The 24,499-nt window shown below is 36.8% G+C and overlaps 1 protein-coding gene across 3 annotated transcripts in view; it reads right to left on the minus strand.

Moving 5' to 3' along the window:
* Positions 1-2,661: 2,661 nt before the first annotated feature.
* LOC118853366 (L-lactate dehydrogenase A chain-like) overlaps positions 2,662-24,499 on the minus strand; it is a 32,087-nt gene continuing 10,249 nt past the window's right edge. For all 3 annotated transcript variants that reach the window (XM_036763386.1, XM_036763384.1, XM_036763385.1), the window contains exons 3-8: positions 21,329-21,446; positions 17,183-17,356; positions 13,602-13,775; positions 10,536-10,653; positions 8,842-8,965; positions 2,662-2,942 (exon numbers count right to left, since the gene is read on the minus strand). In XM_036763386.1, the coding sequence (XP_036619281.1) occupies positions 2,778-2,942; positions 8,842-8,965; positions 10,536-10,653; positions 13,602-13,775; positions 17,183-17,356; positions 21,329-21,446 (873 nt within the window). In that variant the 3' untranslated portion in view covers positions 2,662-2,777. The remainder of the gene's footprint in view (positions 2,943-8,841; positions 8,966-10,535; positions 10,654-13,601; positions 13,776-17,182; positions 17,357-21,328; positions 21,447-24,499) is intronic.

The raw sequence follows: 24,499 nt of genomic DNA on the forward strand, positions 1-24,499 counted from the left end.
TGCAGAGTGAAGCAGACTCTTTTCTCTTTTTGTTTTGTTTTCTTTCTCATGGCTTCTCCCATTAGTCATAATTCTTCTGTGCAACATGAGTAATGTGAAACTGTGTTTAAAAGGAATATATGTGTATAGTCCATAGCAGACTGCATGCCATCTTGGGGGGGGGGAGGTGAAGAGGGAGAAAATTTAAAACTTACAGAAGTGAATGTTGAAAACTGAAAATAAATATTTTTTAAAATTATGCTAAAAGAGAGATCAGACTCTAATAGTTTGGAGAGAACTAATTTGAAAGGGTTCTGAGAAAGGGCAGGTAGGTTTCAATTGCTTAAAATTCTACAAAAGAGGTCATCACACAAGGGCTGGGAAACTCAAGAAAAAATAATTAAATTCTGCATGGAACAAAATTCCAGTAAGGAGGACGTAGGAAATTTATCTAAAAACATTAAAGGAAATATTCAGGGAACTTACAAGCCAAATTAGATTTTAAAATGACAAGTATAAAAGATTGAAAGATAGGTTATAACAGAAGATAAACACAAAATTATAGCATAGTCCTGTAAGAAGTGTCAGAAATGCTCATTTCTGACACTACTTTGTCAATTGTCTTGTACTTATTCAACTAAGAAACTTCCTTTCTCATGATATGAAGACCATAAATTAGAGTTGGAATTGTTCTAAAGCATATTTAAATCTTCTCATTCTTTTGTCAATCAGTCAGAAGTTTCCTTCTGGCTCCATGATCATGGATCTGCTAGCTTTAAGGGAATAAATAATATAAATATATATTAAAAAAAAGAAGTGTCAGAAATGCTAAAGCTCAGAATGTCATAAGGCTGTTGAGAAAACCTAAGCATAATTTTTTAAAAAATGTAAAGCTTTATTGTGCTAAAAAGGATCAAAAAAAGGGAAGAAAAAACATTATTAAGAGTAGATTGGCTACTTACAAGGTGATGATAAAGAGAAGACAGAGCTGTTAAATCATATTACTTTTCTCTCTCAAGAAGAAAATCTTTGGCCTGGAAATGGAAGAAAAATAACTAAAAGGAAGTGAATACCCAAAATAAGGAGCTAGTTAGAGTACCTAGCAGTCCTTGAAGTTACCTGGTTCAGAAAAACTATGGAAGGAACTGGCAGATGTGATCATTGAACTGTCTTTGAAAAATTGTGGAAAATGATTGGAGGACAAACATTGTGATTTTCTAAAAAGACAGACAGAGAGAGAGAGAGAGAGAGAGAGAGAGAGAGAGAGAGAGAGGAAAACCTGCAAACATAGGCTTGACTCAATTTCTGGCAAAATTCTAGAATGTTATGAAAATGATTAGTGAATATATAGAAAAGTGATCATTAGGAACTGGCATTGTTTCATCAAGAACAGGTTAAATACTTCCCTTTTTGATGTGGTTATTAAACTAGTACATCAGGGAAATGCTGTATAGTTTACTTAGATTTTAGCAAAGTATTTCACAAACTCTAATGCTATTCTTGTGTAAAAGATGGAAAGATACAGACTGGTCCAAATTTGGAACCAAAGAGTTGTAATCAATGGCTTGAAGTTAACTTGAGTGAAAGTCTTCAGTAGAGTGTTCCAGGAATCCACTGTTAACACTGTGCCATTTAACATTTTTTTAATAATGAATTGGATAAAGGTTTACATGGCAAGATTGTCAAATTTTTAGAAGAACTAGAATGATTATATGACAGGATTTTAAAAGATCTTGATAAACTTAAACACTAGGCTAAATCTAAAAAGATTGAATTTAATGAAGATAAATAGAAATATTTTAAAAGAGGGTTCAAAAACCAACTTCACAAATATAGGATAGAGAAGACATAGCTGGACAACAGTCTGTGTGAAAAAGTTTTAGTGGATTGCCAGCTCAGCATCAATCAGTATGACATAAATCAAACTGACAAGATCAAATCTGTGTGACAATGTGAGAAAAGCTGTAATGTGGAAGTGATATTAGATTTGCTCTACTTGGCCCTAGAAGGTAGAACTTGAAGCAATGGGTAGAAATTACCAAGGCAAGTTTAGACTTCAGGCAAGGAAAGTCTTCCAAATGGGGAATGGAATACTTTGTTAGTGGGTTTCCCCTCAATAGGAAGCCAGGTATATGCAAGAAGGGATTCTTGTTCAGGTGTGGGCCAGACTAGATGGCCTTTCAACTGTAAGATTCAGTGATTCTGGGTGCTAAATGCTGATGTCCCCATGTTTCATCTGGTTAGGGGCAAAATGAGCTATATACTGAAGTTCCCAAAAGGTCCACCTTGGTATGGGCAGGTGAGACAGAAAAAAGTGAAGGGTGCTCAGTGTAATCCAGGCTGTGTGTCAAGAGGGAGTCTGGCAAAAGGGTTACACCATGAAGTATTTAACTGAAGACAGCACAGACCAAAGTATTAACTTGGGTGTTTTGTATCAAGAAACCAGAAATTTTCTAATAAGTGTGAAGACATTTCTGGACTGAAAGATGATTGTAACACATATAAGGGGCAGGCAGTGGTACCCTGGAGGTTAAATCATCTACTTAACGACTCCATGATAAAATGTCATCCAGCATCAATACACAGAACATTAGGTTTTAACAAATTGGAGGGGGGAAAACAGAAGCTTCTTTACCATTTTCCATTTCTACTATTAGAAGATAATAATTTGCCCATGGTTTTACATTTCTATTTTACTCTTGGTGTTTAATCACAGATCATATGAAATGTTTACTTTATTTGAATAGTGCATCATATATAATCCTTTAACTATTTTCATACTGTCTGCTGAAAAGGGTTTAGAATTTCAGATCTTTCTGAATATCCCAGAGGGTATCTGCACTCTTCTTTAAATGATGTTCCTCCTCAGGATTCAGATTTAGCTTCACTATATCTGTGATACCACTGTGTCCCAAGATACAAGGGACGCTAAGAAAGATTTCTTCATTTATTCCATATAGGCCCTGAAAGGCAAAATGAAAGTTTTTTTTTCTAGAACTCATTTTAATAATATTAAAATTGAGGGAGTTTTGTAACAGATCATCACTTCAAAACGCTCCTTTCACAGTATGCCTTCCTCAAATATGCAGGAACAACTCAAATAGCAAGGTCTTCACCACAGGAGAGGATCTGCTAAACTAACACCATACTCCAGTAGTATGAACCTTAGAGATGCAAGGGAGATTTGAGGTCACCTAAGTTCAACCCACATTGGAAATATTGTCTCTATGGCATCCCCTAAAAGTGGTTAGCCAGACCCTGCTTGAAGACCTCCAATTAATGAGAAGTCACTACCTTCTCTATAGTAGCCCATTCAATTTCTGGACAGCTCTTGTTAAGAACTGTTAAGAAATTTTTCTACACTCAAACTAAAAATCTACCTCTATGTAATGTCTAGCCATTTTAACTCCAAGTAGATCTTTCTGGGCAAGCAAAACAAGACTGATCTATTTCAACAAGATGGCTCTCTTGTCTCCTTTTAAGGTCTTATCCCCTCTAAGCTAAACTTGTCCACTTCTTTCAAGCTTACCCTTGGTCAGCATATGGGCTTTCACTCCCTTACTATCCCAGTTGTCTCCTCTGGACATGCATCAGCTTATCAAAATCCCTCCTGGCACGTGTTGCCCAGAAAGGAAAATGCTAAATCACAGGTGATTTTCCAGGTCTTTGACTGTAGAGGTATGTATCTCAGTAGTTCCAGTCACAAGTTCCCAGTTCATATTCTGGTCCTTCTATTTACCTACCTGTGAAACTTTAGTCAAGTCATGCAACCTCACATGTAAAACGAGAGGGTTGGACTAAATGGCCTCTAAGGTCCCTTCCATCTCCACAACTAGGATCCTATGATTGATTAGCATCACCTAATCCTAAAACCACATTTTTTCAGTTGTCATATCACATGCTAACCCACTGAACTCACACTCTCATTTTCCTAAGCACTGCTAAAACTCTGATACTGTACTTGCACAGTCAACTTTTTTAACCAAAGCACATGACTTTACATTGTGCCTTATTAAATTTCATTGTATTGAATATGACCCATCTTTCTGGCCTATCGAAGTTTTTTCCTCCCAAATTCTGTCACTCAATTAACTATCCCTTTCCAGCTTCACTAGTAAATGCTTGATTGATTCAATGTAGCTAATGCGAGCTATACTGTGGTATACTGAATTATATATGTAAAATTTGCATTTCAAAAAAAAAGTTGTTTTTATGTTGTTGAAAATGCCAAATTAAGGATCTAAATATCAACCTTTACAATCCTTCTCAGCTCTGAATAATGCACCAAAATTTGTTTTGCCATTCCCTAAACTATGGGCATCTACCTTGTTTCCAATTCTTCACTAGCACAAAAGGGCTAAAATGAATATTTTCATATAAATGAGACATTTCTATCTTTGACCTCCTTGTAGATCTAAGATATGCCTAAGATGAAGTCAAAGGTATGGACAATTTAATCACTTTTTTAGAGTAACTCCAAATTGTTTTCCAGAAGGGTCATTCCAATTCATAGCTTCATCAACTATTAATGCCTAATCTTCCCACAACCCTCCCAACACTCTTAAGATCTTCTGCATTTTGCCAATTTGTCGAGGTATAACATACCACCTCAGAGTTGTTTTAATTTGAATTTCTCTTATTCATGATTTGGAGCAAATTTTCATATGGATGCTGATGCTGATCATCTGCTTTTCTCCTGAAGACTTTGTTAATAAACTTTGACTGCTTCTCTATTGGAAAATGACCCTTGGTCTTATATATTTGGATATTTCCTATGTATCTTATCTATCAGACTTTTACCCGAGATAGTAAATTCAAAGAATTTTCTCCTGCTTGATAATATCTTATCTAGCTGCACTGATTTTGTTCCTGCAAAGTTTTTTTTCATTTTATGTAATTGAAGTGTATTTTATCTTTTATGATTTCCTTTATCCCTTATTTTGTTAAGAATTGCTCAGTTGAGGAAAGACAGGCAAATTAATATATTGATTTTGCCCTGCCAAGTCTCAGCTTTGGATTATTTGCCACCATTTTCTGCCTTCACTCCTATATTAATATTTAATAATTATTATTTAATGCTGCTAAAATGAAGCCATAGAAAATCATGGAACCATTATACTGGGTAAACTACAAATGTTACATAAGTTCATCTGGGCCCTCACTGTGGGAAGGCAATCCTTTTATATCTCCCTAATGGATTCACTGTCCCCCTTCAAAACCTTTTTACCCCTTCTTAAAGCTCGCATTGCTCCGACACTCTTAGCTGAGAACTTTGCCTTATATGGCACTAAAAAAATCAGGCTAGTCACAAAGAGCTACCTCTTATCCCCTCTCCTCTCACATCACTCAGATGCCTTCTGTGACTATATGTTCTTCACCCAGCTCACATAATAAGGTGGCCCTTCTCCTTGCTAAGGAAAAACTCCTCTACATGCACAAGTGATCCCATTCCATCCCATCTTCTCTAGTAGATTGTTCTTCCTCTACCATATCTTTCTCTTACTAATCTTCAATCTTTCTCTGTCTACTGGTTGTTTCTCTGCTGCCTACAAATACAGCCATGTCTCTCATTTAACCTTAAAAAAACTCTCAGTTGACTTGATGGCTCAGTGGAAAGTGTGCTGATCCTGGAGTCAAGAAGACCTGAGTTCAAATCCAACCTCAGATACTTACCAGCTGTGTGACCCTAGGCAAGTCACTTAACCTCTCTTTGCCTTAATCCACTGGAGAAAGAAATAACAAACCACTCCAGTATCTTTGCCAAGAAAACCCCATGGACAGTATTGGTTTGCCGTGGTCTATGAATGTAGTCATGAAGAGTCAGTCATGACTGAATGACTGAACAATAAAAACTAGCATCCTGTATCTCTTTCTTCTCTTTAAAGGTTAAACTCCTTGAAAAAAGTCATCCACAACTGGTGCCTCCACTTCCTTTCCTCTCACTTTCTTAACTGACTGTAGTCTGGCTTCCAACTTCAGCATTCAACTGAAATAGTCTCTCCGAAGTTACTAGTGATCTCTTAATTACCAAATCCAATGACCTTTTCTCAGTCTTCATCCTTACTGACCTCTCTCCAGTCTTTAAAAGTGTTGTTCACCCACTTTTCATTAATACCTTTTCATTTTTTGGTGATACTGTTCTCTCTTAGTTTTCCTAACTGCTCCTTCTCAGTCTCCTTTGATGAATTGTCATATAGGCCATACTCACTAACCATACATATTCCCTCCAAGACTCTGTACTGGGCCCTCTTCTACCAATATATTATTTTGTTTGGTGACCTTATCAGCTCTAATTCAATTATCATCTCTGTGCAGATGATCCTCAGATCTACTCATCTAGCCCTGATTTCTCTGCTGACTTCCAGTCTCTCACCTCTGACTCTTAGACACCTTCAACTAGATGTCCTGTAGACATCTTAAACTTAACAACTCCAAAACTGAACTCTTTTTTCCAAAACCTTCTAATTTCCCTATTACTGTTGGAGGGACCACCATCTTCTAAGTAACCCAGGCTCAAAATCTAGGAGTCATCTTCGACTCCTTACTCTCACTCCTCCCCATATCCAATTAGTTCCCATGTCTTATTGATTCTACCTTCATAACATCTATTGTAAATGCCACTGCCATTATACTGGTACAAGCCCTCATCATCATGCCTGAACTATTGAAACACTCTGCTGATTGGTCTTCCTGCATCAAGTGTGTCTGCACTCAAGTCCATCATCCACTCAACTGTCAAATTAATCTTCCTAAAGCACAGATTTGACCTGGTCACTGCTCCGCCTTCCCCATTCAATAAATGCCAGTGGCTCCTCTAAGATAAATATAAAAGCCTCTGTTTGGCATTTGGCTCTCCATAACCTGAAACCTTCCTACCTTTCCAATCTTCTTACAACCTATTCTAATACACTCTGAGTGACACTGGCCTCCTTGCTGTTCCTTGAATAAGAAACTACATCTCTCAACTCCATTCATTTTCACTGGTCTGGAACTCTCTCTTCCTCATCTCTGTATCCTGACTTCTTTCAATTCCTTTAATTTCTACCCAAATCCTACCTTCTGTAAGAAGTCTTTCCTAATCCCCTTCCCTCTCAGATTATTTCCAATTTATCCTGTATATCTGTGTATATATGTATTGTTTATACATAGTTGTATTCATGTTGTATCCCTCCCCATAAGAGTCTGAGATCCTTGAGAACAGGACTGAGTTTGTTTTTTTGATTTGGGGGTTGGTGTTGGTGTGAGGGAGTGTGTGTGTGTGTGTGTGTGTGTGTGTGTGTGTGTGTGTGTGTGTTTGGCCTTTCTGTGTATCCCCAATGCTTAGCACAGTGCCTGGCACATAGTAGGCACTTAATACATTTGTTGATTGGTTGATAAATGAGAATAAACTTTTCTCCCTCCTTTTTTTGTAGAGGTAGGGAATTACACTGAATATGTTGCACTTAGTTAATATGTTGATTAGTTTTGAACTTCTTTTCTCTTTTATACTTTGTTATAAGAGATGTTAGGTTGTTTGGGGAAGAAGAGAGGAATATATATTGGAAAATGCAGGGTAAGAGAAACACAAAATAACTAAAGATTTAAATTTTTTAAAAGAATTTTCTCCTACCCAGTTCTTAAAAGCACCTCCCTTCTTAATTTTTTATATGACCTCATACTTTAGATCATATATCCAATCTGGATCTTATTATGGTTATAAGGTAGAAGATGCTAGTCTAAACCCAGTTTCTGTCAAATTACCTTCCAGTTTTTCTACCTATTCTTGTAAATATAGAGTTCTTCCCTCAAGAGTTTGCATTTTTGAGTTTACTGAACACTAGGCTGCTGTATTAATTTACTTCTGGATCTTGCTTATCTATTCTGTTCCAATAATCTACTTTTCTATTTTTTAGCCAGTACCAAATATAAAGTGAAGATTACTGTTTTAAAATGTAATTTAAAATTTTATGGCCCCCTCTTTTCCTATTTTTTTATTATTTCCCTTACTATCTTTTTTTGTCTCTCTAGAGATAAAGTTGCTTTCGGTGAACTTCAGAAAAACAAACATAAAAGCTTGTTATATCATAGTCCCCCATAGGCACTGTCAAAGATAGAAAAACAAATTAAAGTCACTGCCCCACCATTCAAAGAAATTACAATCTAAGAGGGAAGATAAGCTAAATAATATACAAAGCATTATCCATCAAAATCTTATGTCATGGTTCATAAAATAGACAAAAACCAAGTACTATGAGAGTTCAAAGGAGGGAATAGATCAGTATCAGCTGGGGTTATAAAGAGATATCTACATGGAGACGGTGGCATCTGAACTGGATTCTGATGGATGGATAGGATTTCAACTGGTACAAATGTGGGAGGAAGGAATTCCGGGTATAGGTATAGGGTAAGCAAAAGGGGCAGAAGCAAAAATCATGGAATATGTTTGGTGAACTTAACTACACAAAGGCCTGGAAAGGTAGATAAGAGACTGTTAAGTGTTTTTAATATCATGGTCAAACTGCTTGGACTTTATTTAGTTGCTAATAAGGAACCATATAAGGTTTTTAAGCAAAAGAGTGATATGATCAGATCTGTAGTGTTAGGAATATTACTCTGGTAGTAAGAGTGAAAGAGAATGAAGCTAGGGAGGTTAATTATTGCAATAGTTCAAAAAGAGAGCTATTGGGATGGTAACAGGAATGGAAAGGAGAGCAGAATTCCTTATGAGATACAATTGATGGGATTTAATGCCTTGGATCACAAAAGTAAAAAGGAAGAGTGAAAGATGACGCTAAAGTTTCAGGTATGAATCAACAGCAGCAAAGTAGCACAATTAACAAAAATGACGAAGTTAGGAAGATGAGAATCATTATGTACAAGTACCTTGATCATGGTGCAAACCGGATGCACTCTTCTAAGATTATTCATCATAGTTCTTACCAAATCTGCCACAGACAGGCCAATTGCCCACGAAGTATATCCCTTCAGCTTGATGACCTCATAAGCACTACAATGGTAAGAAATACAATGTAACAAATATAAGCTGGGAGTAAAAAACAGTACTCACTGAGCACAACTGCCTACTGGACATTTCAAACTGACATCTCACAAACATCTTTAACTCAGTATGTCCAAATAATTATCTTTCTGCTCAAACCCATCCCTCTTTTAAACTTCTCTATTTCTGTTAAAGGCACCACTATCCTTCCAGTCTCTCAGATTTGCATCTTCAGTATCATCCTAGATTTTCCGCTCTCCCTTTACTCTACATATCCAATGAACCTTCCAAACGTAGTTTCTATTGCCATAGCATCTCTCACATCTGCCCCTTTCTCACCGTTCCCACGGACACCACCTTAGTGTACGGCTAGACCACTACAACAGCCTCCTAACTGGTTTCCCTACTTCGATCCTCACTTCTACCTCTTGGAGCATCTGGCACTCTTGACAACTAAAGTCTCCAAGTTGTTAATGCTCCCCCAGCCCCTAATCACAAGGTATTTATTTTGTATATATCTTGTATTCATTCATCTCTGGATAAATTGTATTCCTCCCAGTAGAACCTAAGCTCATTTCTGTCTGAGAATCATTGGTGCCTAGCATATAGCAGGCACCAAATAAATGTTCAATTATTGTCTATAATCCTTTCTTCCTACCTTTAAGAGTTAACTCTCTGTAAACTTTAAAACATTATATAAATGAGTGATTCTTATCTCACCTTACCAAATGCAGTCCCTCTATTTTTGCCCTTGATTTTATCCCTTCCTGCCTCCTCTGGTATCTTTCCCCATCAATCCCTTTTTCTCTTAAAATTTTCATCTCTTCCTCTTTGATGGCTATTCCTCCTATGCTTACCAACATACTCAGGTCTCACTCCACTTGAAAAATCACAACAAAAACTCTTTACTTTTGAACCCAATTATCTGTTCTCAAGCTATCTCATCTGTCTCATTCCTGCTTCTGCCAAGTTCATCTTCTTAACTCCTTGTCATCTGGCTTCTACTTCCACTACTCTATTGAAACTGTTGTCTCTGGAGTCACTAACACCATCACCTGGTTGCAAAATATGATACCCTTTTCTCCATTCTCCTTAACTATTATACAATATTTGACAATGTCACAAATCATAAAGTGCTATGTAAATACAAGTTATTATTACTATTGACCATTCTTTCCTTTGTGTGAAGTTCTCTCCCTATTTTCCTGTAGTTTCTATGACACCACCCTCTTTCTTTTTTATCTTTGTAACTTCCATCTATCAGTTTGTCCAGTAATGTGCCCCAAAACATTGACTTTCCCAACCCTCCAATCAATACTTTCAATCATTTTTAACTCTTAGTACTTCAGCCAAGATCTCTTGAAAATTCATCCTCTCTTCTCCTTTCTTATGGTCAGTATCTTGCTACTATCTTGTTCCTTCTTCCCAGGACTATTCCAGTAGCCTCCTGATTGATGACCCTTCTTATCATTCTCTACCAACTCCACTCCTAACCTTAAAAGTACTCAAAATTTAAAATGGCTCCTCTTCCCCCCTTCAAGCACCTCAAGAACTAAGAAATGTTTAACTATAATTTTACCTTTCAACCACCTGTCTATGAACAGTTTTCCAGTGCTCCTTATCTTCATCAGTTCCTAAACTGGGGTGTAGACTCTTCAAGGAAACACCAGCGATATTTACTCCACTCCATACAGGCACTAAGAGAAATATATCCCAGAATTAGCATATTTATTCAGGTGACTTCAATAATTTCAACCCATTTAAGTATTTTTCCATCTTTAAAGGACTTTTCTATTTGGTGTAGCATCTTCAGAGATGGAGAGTGTTGGCCCCTACTACCAAGCTCAAACACTGAGATATTCCAAAAGATTTATGATTTTATCAACCCATCCATAAATGCCTATCTTATATAACTTTTTTTTTGAAGGGGGGGAAGGCAAGGCAGTTGGGGTTAAGTAACTTGCTCAAGGTCACATAGCTAGTGAGTCAAGTGTCTGCAGCCAGATTGGAACTCAGGTCCTCCATACTCCAGGGCTGGTGCTCTACTCACTGTGCCACCTTCCTGCCCCTCCCATGTAACTTTTAAAAAAATGTATTCGTTCTTTCTTTTTACATCACCCCCTTTCCAAATATAACCCTGTAATGGTAATATAAATTTGAAGATCTTCCCATCCATTAATAGGCCCATGTAACCTGCTTAAGTTACATGGAACCCTAAGTCACATGTGGTGGGAGGAACTTGCTGAATGAGTGGAACAGGAAAGGGTGGAGCATGAAGGAAGTTAGTAGAACTGAGAGGAAGGGAGGTCAGAGCAGTCAGAGCAATTAGAGCTGAGGGAGAGAGAGAAGGCAGGCAGCTTACTGTGAGTGTTTATGGGAAAGACCCAGCATGGGCGAAAGCTCTGGGATGGGGTGGCTCTCTGCTGTGATAATGTGTACTAACTTCTTATTTGCTATGCTGGATTGGACTTACTGGTTTTGGGATTTGGCTTTCTGGTGTATGAATAAATCTTTTGCTTTTGTCTTCTACATGAAGAGTCTGTTATATTTTGCAATTCAGAACCAGGCCGGCATACTCATAATAATAGCAACTGTTGTGAATACTGCCTTGGTGACACAAACCCCCACTTTCAAGAAAGCCATCCCATGTAACAGAGAATAGAGGAGAGGAAAAAAAATTCAGCGAAACTGCATCAATTGTGTGACAGTTTATGTACTGTTCCATAACCACACTACAGCCCCCCTGCAAAGAAAGGAGGAAGGTACATTTTCTTCTCTCCTCTTCAGGGCCAAGCTTGATGATTCTAATTTTTCTTGCCCACATCTTCTCATAAGCTCGCCACAAGGAGTATACCTAATGTTCTTGGGGCTTCTAATGAAGGACACAAGTTTTTAAAAGCTCTCTCTTATTCTTTCCAGCCTAATTTTTCTCTCATAACATGTCATGTCCTGCTCATTCCTCCACAGGTCTCTCCATTCCCAATTAGGTGACACTTAGCAGCAATTTTTTTTCTCTCTTGTTTATATCAAGACTCAGCATTGCTATAACTCAGTTCCTTTGAACAAGGGGGTCACATTTTATAATAATAATAATAGCCAAGCTAATCTACATAGATGGTCTAAAAGCTAATTATTCTAATAATATGTTTTGCATGATTTCATATGTATAATGGTTACTTATATACTGCTACACACTGCTCACTTACTTTCTCAATGGGTTGAGGAGGGGCTAGAGGAAAGAAGAGAATTCAGAACTCAAATTTCTTTAACTAAAAAAAAGAAAAGGAAAGAAAAAAAGAACTGCCTGTTCAAGAAGTATGAAAAGATCAATATGAACTGATGCAGAGTGAAGTAAGCAGATGCAAGAAAACAATATAAACAATGAGTACAACAATGTAAATGTAAAGAACCATGCACAAAAACCAAAAGTGAATGTAACAAAATTAAAAAGATCAAGGAGGACTCAAATGAAGAAACATGAGAGGATATCTTCCCCCTCTTTGAGAAGATTTTAGATGTTGCACATGTTTTCAGACCTTTTCAATGTGTTAATTGATTACACCGATTTTTCCTCTTTTTCTTGTCTCTAAAAAATATTATTTGTTCTATGTGATGGCTCCTAGGGAGAGGGAGAAATACTAGGAAAAATTATGATGATGTAAAAAAAATCAATAAAAAATTTTAAGAAAAAAAAGGAATTGGCTGTTCACATCCTTTGGACATTTATCAACTGAGGAAAATCCTACGTGTTCAAGGTTCAGCTTAAGTTCATTTCTTCTCTTTTATGAAGCCCTCTTAAGCCCACAACAAATTCTTACCATCTAGTACCTTCTAGTCAGGGATAAAATGTCATATTTATCTGTTTTCTAAGAGTGTATTAAACATTCATTCCGTTCCTATAGATAGTTTTTAATAGCAGCAAGAACTATATCTTATACTCTTTGTGCCCCTCATAATATCTAGAATGGTGCTAAAAAAAAATAGGTTAATAAATGTTATATACAAAAAATATGTTTTTATAAAAGTATTAATTGTACAATTTACTTAAATAATAATTACATAATTTAAAGATCAAACTTAGCCCTGACTTCTCTCCCTTCAATGTAGAGGTGGGGAACTATGAGCATAGAATACTGTATATGCTGTAAGACAGAGATATCAAATTTGTGGTTGGCTCTGCTCTGGCAAAACCCCAGAGTGAAGCCAGAACCGGATTAAAATGTAACTGGGAAATGTTTAACAAAATAAAAATACAACATAACATAGATAATGTTAATTTGTGGTTTTGTAAGTCAATATTTGGCCTTAGAGATCCATTTCTATTTGAATTTGACACAAATGCTCTAAGACAAATTGTGTCAGCTGATTTTGTTGAACTACTTTCTCCTTTTTAATCTTTGTTACAAGGGAAGGCGTCATGGGTGTTGGTATATTCTTAATCCTCTGACCAAATCTGTGCTTTTATCTCCTATTAAAAGGTAGTTTTCCTGACAAGTCATTCTAGCCAAATAACAATCTATCCTGTTCCTAAATATCTCCTGGAATTGGAAAAAACCCATTTTAAGTTTGAATTTAATAATCTAGTCTGATTCTTAAAGACAACACCTTTCAGAAAGCCTGTAGGCCAAAGGTTGTATTTACTTACCACTAGAATCGCCATGCTCCCCAATAACCCAACCATGACAGCTTACTGGATTGACACCCAGTCTACTCCCAATTAGGAAACGGAAACGGGCAGAGTCCAAATTAGTTCCACTTCCAATAACTCGGTTTTTGGGCAAGCCACTCAGCTTCCAGGTGACATATGTCAGAATGTCCACTAAAAACAGGAAATATTAGAAACAGACTTTATCTGAGATAGACTTATCCATCCAAATAGTCATGTCAAATAGTGAGCTTTTGTCCCAACAGGTTGGATCTTTCTTTTATCAAACACCAAATTACTATGGTCATTTACTACAGTGTATTGTGTACCAAAATCGATTCCACTGATCCATCACTTTATTTCTTAGCCAGTACCAGATTGTTTTGATGAATACCACTTTATAATACAGTCTGAGATCTGAGACAGCTAGGTCACCATTCTTCACATTTTTCTGTCATTGATTTCCTTAATATTCTTGACTTTCTGTTCTTCCAGATGAATTGTTATTATTTTTTCTAGTTCTATAACATACTTTTTTGGTGGTTTGATTGCTATGGCACTGAATAAGTAAATCAATTTTGGTAGAATTCATTCTTATTATATATTCTTGTTATAAGGCTCAGCCTACCTGTGAGCAAATAATATTTTCCAATTGTTTAGATCTGACTATATTTATGCAAAAAATGTTTTATAACTTTTGTAATTATGTTCACATAGTTCCTGGTTTGTCTTGGCAGGCAGACTACCAAGTATTTTTTATTGTCTACAGTTATTTTAAATGGAGTTTCTCCTATCTCTTGCTGTTGGATTTTGTTGGTAATATATAGAAATGCTGATGATTTATGTAGGTTTATTTTATATCCTGCAATTTTGCTATAGTTGTTAATTATTTCAATCAGATTTTTTAGTTAATTCTCAAGGACTCTCTAAGCATACCATTATATTATCTACAAAGAATTATAGTTTTGTTTCCTCATTGCCTATTCTAACTCCTTCAATTTCTTTTTCTTCTCTTATTGCTGTAGCTAGCATTTCTAGTACAATATTGAATAATAGTAGTAATGAGCATCCTTGCTTTACCCCTGACCTTACTAAGAAGGTGCCTGGCTTACAGACAATTCTTGCTGATGGTTTTAAATACTACTTATCATTTTAAGTTCCATTTATTCCTATGTTCTCTACTGTTTTTAATAGGAATTGATGTATTCTGTCAAACACTTTTTCTGCATCTATTGAGATAATCATATGATATCTGTTGGTTGTGTTATTGATATGGTCAAATATGCTGATAGTTTCCCTAGTATTGAACTAGCCCTGCATTCCTGGTATAAATCCCACCAGGTCTTAGTGTGTGATCCTTGTGATATATTGCTGTATTTTATTTAAAATTTTTGCATCAATATTCATTAGGGAAATTGGTCTATAGTTTTCTTTCTCTTTATTCACTCTTTCTGGTTTAGGTATCATCACAACATTTATATTGTAAAAGGAATTTGGTAAGAATACTTTGAGTCAGAGCTACTATTGGTAAAGTGGACTGGTATATGGAGAACTATGGAACTATGGAAATTTGGAACTATTCCCAAAGGGCTTATAAAACTGTGCATATCCTCTGACTCAACAATACCAAAGAGATCAAAGAAAAAGGAAAATGGCCTATATTTAGAGAAATATTTATAGGAGCTATTTTTGTGGTTGCAAAGAACTGGACATTGAGGAGATGCCCATCAACTGGGGAATAGCTAAACAAGTTGTGGTATATAATTGTGACAGAATACTATTGTGTTATAGGAAATGATAAAGATGGGTTCAGAAAAAACTGGGAGGATTTATATGAACTTATACAAAGTAAAATGAGCAAAACATTGTATACTATATAACAGCAATATTGTAAAAATGATCAGCTGTGAAAGATTTAGCTATTCCGATCAATACAGTGATTCATGACAATTTCAAAGGACTCATAATGAAAAATGCTATCCATCTCCAGAGAAAGAACTAATGAACTGAGTTAAAATTGAAGTATATTTTTGACTTTATTTTTATTGCTTTTTTTAGCAACATGACTAATTTGGAAATATATTTTGCATGACTTTACATGTATAATTGGTATCATACTGCTTGTTTCTCAATGGGTAAAGGAGGGAAAGAATTGGTAACAAAAAATTTTTAAATGAATGTATTAAAACACACATACGTACACACACACACACACACACACACACACACACACACACACACACCCATGAAGCAGAGCTGGCAGTAGTGGATAGAGAGCTGGGCCTAGAGCCATGAAGACTTTAATTCAAATACTGTCTCAGTTACTTACTAGTTGTGTGACCCTAGGCAAGGCACTTAACCTCTGTCTTTTTCAGTTTTCTCAATTGCAAAATATAGACAATAATATTTGTAAAGCACTTAGCATAGTACATGACATGTAATAGGCACTATATAAATGATTATTCCTTTCCTCCTTCTCCTTTTCATAGTAATAGGGATCCATGTCATATTCTCTCATAGCATTAGCATAAGACCTTCTTTTGGATATGGTAGATGCTCAAAAAATCTGCTGAAGTGATCTGAATTGAAAGGGGCAGATTATTATGGCTCTTTCTTCTGGACACCAGACTAAAAAGAGATTAAATACTTATCATACTATGAGTTTGTTTCAGAGGAGCAATGAATGTTTAAAGAAGCCCTTCAAATTTACTTACTATCCTACTGGGGCAGGACATATTTTTTCTTTCAGGGAGTCAAGGTATATTTGTATTTGGGAATTTCAAATTCTTTTAAATCTAGTTATGCTGAGGATTTCTTCTTTTAAACTTTTTCCCCCATGCTTATCTGCAAATTCTATCATACCCTTTATTAGGCTGTCTCCCTATTTGTGGTTTAGCCAAAAGGACAAAACTAATTACCTTTTTCCAAACTTGGCTAATGAAAAACAAATATCCAAATGAAAAATATAAATCTCTCTTGCTAACATAAAGAACCAGCCTTATACTTATTTCAGTAATTCAAGGATCTGTGGTTTCATCAGAATGAGTACACACTCATCCAATGCAGTACATAGCACCCCTACAAAAAAGAGATGCAATCAAAAAAATTTATCAGCATCTATACACAATAGAGTGATGAGCCTCTCCTAATCTTAGCTTGGCTGGTTTTCAAATGATAGACAGACATCATCATCTGGCCTATACTCAAAGCCTTTCCAGCTCCAGGTAAGCTCTACATAATTATCCTTAAAGAACCTAGTTTCAGTGGCAAGAAAGTGCAAGATGTAGTAGTGGAGGAGGTCTTTAGTGTAGGCTAAGTATTCTTATCCCATTATTATGAACTTCCTTATAGTTTCCTTAAAGTCATAGTAAATAAGGAAGTATTCTGATTTAAAAGGCCTTTGCCAAAGTTAAGCAGAATGTTTTCCATAAATAAGATCCTTGTGGATAACAGGGTTAGCAGCGTAAAAAAAGCAAACATTTAAAAAATAAAATCTCTTTAGAAAGTTACCAGGGATTATCTTTTCACAAGGGGTGATATGGAAAGGTCTTTCTAAACAGTAAAAATGTAAAATGTCTGACCTGGATTAGAAACAACAAGGAGTTTGCAGTTAGGACTACTTTTTACCATATCAGGAATAATACTTTTCAGGATGTTCACATTACGCTGGACCAAATTCAGGCGACTTTCTCCCTCCTGCTGGCGTGCACCTGCAGTGACAATTATTATCTTGGAATTGACTGATACTCTGGAATCTAAATAAAAGGTAAACAGAAAAACCAATCAAAGGGTGAAATATCCCTGCTATGTATGCCTTGTCCAACTAAGAGACCATTCTGTTTTCCCAGTGTCCAAGTTCCCACTCTCCTCCCTCTCTGGGGACCATAAGGCTCTGGAGAGGTCCCTGTGCCGGTACCACTGTCAAATAGTAACCCTTCTACAGACCTGGCCTTTGGACCCAATTTCTCAAAGGATAGTGGCTCTAAAAACACAAACATGTTTTCAGCATCTTATAACCTAAGTTTATTCAGGCCCAAGGCAGGATGGTATAGCAAAAAAAAAAAAAAAAAAAAGGTTAGGTTTGATGTTAAAAAACCTGCCTTAGTTTCCTCATCTGTAAAAAGGTGTTCTCTCTCTGGCTATACCCCCTGAGCTCCCTGAAGATAGCTGGATATTCTCTTCCCAGCACCTTGCTTACTCTCAGTTTCCGCTCCCTCAACTACTTTTGTTCCGTTTGGAGTCTTGTCATTGTCACTGCTTGTTCTCAGACAAGGCTTGTCAACAAGCATGGCATCAATTTATCCCCCTTTGTCATATACAGCTTCATTATTTGAAGTACAGGGAATTTTCAAAACAAGACAAATCCCACTACAAGCTGTAACGTGTTACAAAGCCAAATATTCAAGTGCTCAATAATCAAGCTTCAACCTACTTTCTTACTACTCCCTCATAACAGAATCAAAAGGGACCTCAAAGGTCATCTAGTCCAACATCAACGCAGAAACACCCTCTAAAACATGCCTGACAAGTTGGACTTTGACCCTCTACTCTGAAGCCTTCCAGTAACAGGGAATTCATTACCTCCTCAGGCACCTCATTCCACTTTTGGAGGCCTCTAATTGCTGGTAAGTTTTCTTTTATATTGAACTGAAACTTCTACTCATGAATTCCAGCTGACTTTGGGAGCCAAGAAGAACAAAAGTATCCCTTTTCTAAGTAACTGCTCTTCAAATACTCAAAGATAGGTATTATGTCCCCCCCAGACATGCCTAAATCTTCACTTCTCCAGGTTTACCATCTCCAAAGTCCATCAACTAAGTAGGATAAGGCACTGTATCCAGGCCTCTTACTGCTCGCCACCTTCCTCTGGAAGAAGTCGAGATTGCCAAGAGGCTTTCCTAAGATGGAACCAAATAGTCCAGATGAGGTCCAACCTGGGCAAAGTATAACGGGATTATCACATATCTTCTTCTGGACACTATTTCTGCCAATGAAGCTTAGGATGACATTAATTTTTTTTGGCTGCAATTTAACATGACTGACTCACTACGAGTTTAAAATCTAGTGAAATTCCTATATGTTCTTTTTATTTTTATTTCTCTAGCCAAAATGGAATACAAACCATCTTACCACTAAGGTTCACATTCTAACACTGATAGGTTAAGTCCCTTTGTTGCTCTGGGTGTCGGTTTTCTCCTCTATTAACTAAGGGAGATGGGCAAGATAATCACTAAAGTTCTAATCCTGAAGTTGTTTTCACATGAAAAGTTGTCTAGATTCACTTTCTCCAGCCTTTTTTTAAAACATTACACTTATCACTACTTTGTCTTATCATATTCTGCCTATTATCCTAGCCTGCAGAAATTTTTCTATATTCTGACTTCCTGATAGTCTTCATGTTAACTGATCCTACAAGCTTTCTTCTTCTTCAGATTTTGAACATTCCAGCTAAATTCATCAAGACAATGATAAAAATGTTTTTAAAAAATAGACCCAAGATAAAAAAAAACAACAACAAAAATAGACCCAAGGGGCAGCTAGGTGGTGCAGTGAGTAGAGCACTGGCCCTGGAGTAAGGAGGACCTGAGTTCAAATCCAGCCTCAGACACTTGACACATTTACTAGCTGTGTGACCTTGGGCAAGTCACTTAACCCCAATTGCCCTGCCAAAAAAACAAAAACAAAAAAAAAGCAAAAACAAAAAATAGACCCAAAGGGCAGCTAATGGCACAGTGAATAGAGTGCCCACCCTGGAATCAGGAAGATTTGTCTTCCTGAGTTCAAATCTTGCCTCGTTTACTTACTAGCTGTGTGACTCTGGGCAAGTCACTTAATCCTGATTACCTCCAAAAAATCAATAAACATTTTAAAAGAATAGACCCATAGATATACCCTGGGGCACAATACTCAAGACCTCTCTCCCTCCAGGATAAGAGACAGGGTAGATTACTGAAATTACTGAATGACTGGACAAAACACACACACACACAGGTATGTAAGCTCAACAGTGAGATTTATTAAGGGTATCATCAACCTCCCAGTACCCCAAAGCTCACAACCTAAGTGTCACCTTCACCTTGTCACTCTCTGTTATCCCCACATCCAAATCAATTACCAAGTCCTGTTTTTTCTACCCTCATAACATCACTCACACACACTTCCCTGAACCTCTGATGCTTCTACAATCCTGCTGCAGACTCTCATTACCTTATAGCTTACTGCTTGGTCTCTCTGCCTCCCCACTCTAATCCATCCTGCACTCAGTTGTGAAACTAACCTTTGTGAAGCACAAGTCCCTTTATACAATCAATGCCAGAGGATCCTTACTGCCTCCAGTATCAATGAAAATTCCTCCTTTGTCCTTTAAAGCACTTCATAGCCTGATGCATTACTATCTTTCCTGTTTTCTTACTTGTTCTCTCCCCCACCATATACTCTGAGATCCAGTGAACCTGGCTTCCTTAATGTTCCTTCTATTAGACCCTCCATCTCCCAACTCTGGGGATTTTCATTGGCTTTTCCTCATTCCTGAAATCCTCTCCTTTGATATTTTAGCCTCCTAGCTTCCCTGATATCTCAATAAAAGTCCTATCTTCTTTCCTTTTCTAGTGCCTTCCCTCTGAGATTATCTCCAATTTACCCAATATATCCAATTTGTACATAGTTGTTTGCATGTTATCTCCTACAGTAGACCTCGAGAATAAGGTCTTTTTTGGTATTCCAAGTGCTTAGCCCAGTACCTGAAATATACTAAGTATTTAATAAATGCTTGCTGATTTGTGTTTCTATTCCCAGAGTTTAGCAAACTGCCTGGCACATAGTAGTCACTTAATAGATGCTTGCTATTTCATTGATTGAAGGCAGAATCTGCTTCTCTGCAACTTCTACCCACTGTATCCCATTCTGTCCTTTGGGGCCAAGCAAAGCAGGGTGCTTTCTCTTCTCTAGGAAAGCCTCTCAAATGCTTGAAGACAGTTGTCATGCCCAATAAAAGCCTTAGCTTTTTCAAGCTAAATATCTTCCAGATCTTTACTGATCTCATATGGCATAGTTAAGAGACCCTTAACCATCCTAGCCACCCTCTTCTGGACACTGTTTATGCTTGTCAATAATAATGCCAAAGACTGAATGTGATACTTAAGATGTGGCATAATTAAAACAAAACTATAATCTCCTTAATAAAGAGAAATGAGTTTCATGTGAAAAATATAAAAGAATACAAATAAATTTGAGCTAGACAAATATAATGAGGGAAAAAGGGCTCTCAGGGATTTTTTATCATAACAGGGAAACAAGTATAGATTGATAGATAAATATCTATGTAGACACACCTATCTATCTAGATCTCTATCACATGCATGCATGTATGTGTACATGTATAGACACACACACATACACATATGCGTATACACACACATATATATACAGATACACACGCATACACACTGACACCTTCAGTTGTGGCACACCCTAGCCTTCTGACCTTGAACCTAGTTGTCTCCAAATACAATGCTCCTTTCACAGCACTGCAATTATCTCACATAAGCGTCAGTGTCTTCTACAACTACAGAATGTATCCCTAATTCTAGTTGGTCACTGGTCACCAAGAGATTGGAAAATAAAAAATCAAATGAATTGTTACTAGGGAAAAATAACTGCAATACATTTCATTTTTTATAATAACTTTCAGTAATGTGATTGATTTATGAAACTAAATTTAAATGAACCTTTGCCAGAGACAATCTTTGGGGTACTAAAGAAAAGGCTGCCATGTTGGAGATCCATCATCTCTCCCTTCAGTTTGTCTTCCATGACGTCAATAAGAGCGAGTTCATCAGTTAAGCCCTAGAATACATAAAAAGTCAGTTACCTAGCTGTGTGACCTTGGGCAAGTCACTTAACCCCAACTGCCTTCCCCTCTCCTCTCCAAAAAAAACAAAAGAAAGTCAGTTATAAGGAATAATGTACCTAACTAGATTTTTAGTTGGATAAGAATGTCCATATTTTCTGACATATAATCAAAGTTTTCTTATATTCAGAAAACCAAAAATTGGCCATTTTATTACATCTCAATGTGTCAAAAGCATATTATATATATATATATATATATACAAATATATACATATGTGCCAAAAATGTCTACAAAGTGTGGCAAAAATTACAAGCCCTTTTAAATGATTCATAACCTTGGAATTATAACAAATAACTGATTTATCCTACCTTTACGTAATGTCATCATAGTCACTGAGTTTAAAACTAGGGAAAGTGTTCTCTTAAGAGCTCAACTAAATTTTATAGCTGGTGGTAAATATTTAGTAACTAATAATTTCTTAGTTCCTGAATGTAAAAACACCAATGTCAAAATTCCGGTCTGGGGTTCCCCAATTATTTGAGATAGAATGGGGTTTAGGACTCATATATTCACATTTTAAATCATTCTATTTATTCTTTTTTCACAATTTTTAATATTTTATTTCTTATTTTAGGTGGCCAGTTTTATTTAAAAGTTAACATGCTGTTTCAACACAAGCAGCTTCTCAAAATACACCCAAGTAATTCACCCTACAAAATTCATCCTCTCTTAAACAATTTATCAGTTGTTTACATAAAGAAGAGAAATTAATAATAATTAATAGGGCATTTTGGTACTAACACTTGACAAGAATTTCGTTGCCTTTCCATGTTACCTGTATTTACTTTGTTGTAGTCATATATGTTGTTCTTTTGACTTTGCTTTGTTCATTCTATTATCACTTCCTACAAGTCATTTAATGTTTCTCTGAATTCTTCAAGTTTGTCATTCTTTATAAAAGGGTAGGGATCAACACGCTGATCAATTACTCCATCCCACTTAAAGTAACTGACATGATGCTATATTCTGATACCTTAAAGAGAACATGTCTCAATCTAAAAATAAAAGACTAAGCACAAAAAATGTCCTTGAAAACCATGGGATATATTGGAGTGATATTGCACACAAAGTATGTTTGGACTGGCTAGGGAAAACTCATCATATCCTGTGGGTCATCTATAAATTATCAAGCTAGTTACAGAACTGAGATTTGAGCAAGTGGTACGCAAAGAGAGAGCAGCTGCAGTCAAGGCCCCTGAGTTGTTGTTGCTTGCAGTAGTGGGGAAGAGATGCGACTCTCCTTCTGTAGTCTCCTATTTGCCAACCCCTTCTCCTTTGGCCAGAGGTTAACTTTTATGAACTTTGGAGGGTTACTGAAGATTAAAACAATTCTGAGTTTTCACTTCATACCATTCAGATTGGCAAAAAATGATAAAAAAAGAAAAAAATGACAACTGTTGAAGGAGCTTAAGGAAAACAGGTACACTAATATACTACTGATGGAACTGTAAATTAGTCCAGCTATTCTAAAAGCAACTTGAAACTATATTCAAGGAAGTCACTAAATCTTGCATACCCTTTGGTCCATAGATACCACTACTCAGGCTGTAATCCATATAGATTATAAAGAAGAAAAGGACCCATTAACAACATCAACAATAATAGCTGGCATTTCACAAAGCGTCTTACATCTATCTACTGATCTTGTTTAATCCTCATAACAATCCTGTAAGCTAAATGCTTTTACAGATGAGAAAAACTGAGATCTTTTGCTGAGCATTACAGAGATACCTAAGTATCTGAGGCAGAATTCAGACAGGTTGAAGAGTACAGTTAATATCAGGTTTTTGGAATGATGTTTAAGACCCAAACAGCAGTAGCTAAGACAAGGATGAATTCATCACCTATGCTGAATTCAAATGCTATGCATTTGGAAGTGAACCCAATAGTGCAAATGCAGCAGAAACTCCATTATGTTTGAGCCTACTCTTCTCAGAAACTGAAATGGTTTAAGGAAGCGTCATAAGTCACTCTACCTTGTTCTTGCTGTATCTTCTCAGTAAATATTTTTTCCTTAAAAGATAACTGATGTTACTTGGTTAAACCAAACTGGGGAGCAATTACTGGCAGCTAACAGTGTGGGTGGGAGGAGAGGCATGGAATGGCAGAACTGGGCTGAGTGCATTAAGAAAATACTCCAACTCTTCAGGGGTACTCCTAGAATTCTTAGGGGTAGATATAATTGACTTAGCTCTGAAGAGTAAGTTCAGAGCCTTTACAACATATGTTTACATGTTCTTTATCCCATACTCATTATATAAGGTAAAGTTCCACACAATATTTGCTTCCTCCTCTGCCCTATTAAATATTGTTAATTACAAATCTCATCTACTTCTTCCTTTCCTATCTTTTATATTCTCAGAAATACTAACTCATGACAGAGGAGGAGTATTGATGTAGAAGTCACTCTTCATCTTAACTCATAGGGTACAGTCATGCTCATGCCCTTACATTTACCATTTGTTCCACAACTCTTCAGGAGCTAAGTCAGTTATACCTCCCCTTTCCATCCTGGATGCTATGGGGGGGGGGGCCTATATATATCACCTTTTCCTGGAATGAATGGTGGTCCTGGGCATCATGAACCTAGCTGGAAGAAAGGTTCTCCTAAGATGCCTATTTCTTCCCAAAATGGCATCTGTTCTGGGGCCCCCATCACACCCCACCCCCTCTGTAGGAATGCATCAAATTCCCTTCTGCCATTACCCCTTTTAGGAAGAGACCTACCTCCTACTCCCCCCATTCAAATTCCTGCTCTTAGAGTACTCTCTCTCATGGCCTCCCAGCGGGTAAAGACAGAAGAAACCTCTTCCTTCTCCCTTAGGTCTCCCCTCACCATACATATACTCCTCCACAGCTGCTTCCCCTCTGCAGTCAGGAGCAAAAGTTCAGTACTCTTCTTTGCTGGTTTATGTGTGAGTGTGGTAGTGGTAGTGCTGGTGAAGGAAACTCAAATGAGATCAGCTTAACAATCCACATATTAAGA

Source organism: Trichosurus vulpecula, chromosome 6, assembly GCF_011100635.1.
Source record: "Trichosurus vulpecula isolate mTriVul1 chromosome 6, mTriVul1.pri, whole genome shotgun sequence".
Lineage (NCBI taxonomy): Eukaryota > Metazoa > Chordata > Mammalia > Diprotodontia > Phalangeridae > Trichosurus > Trichosurus vulpecula.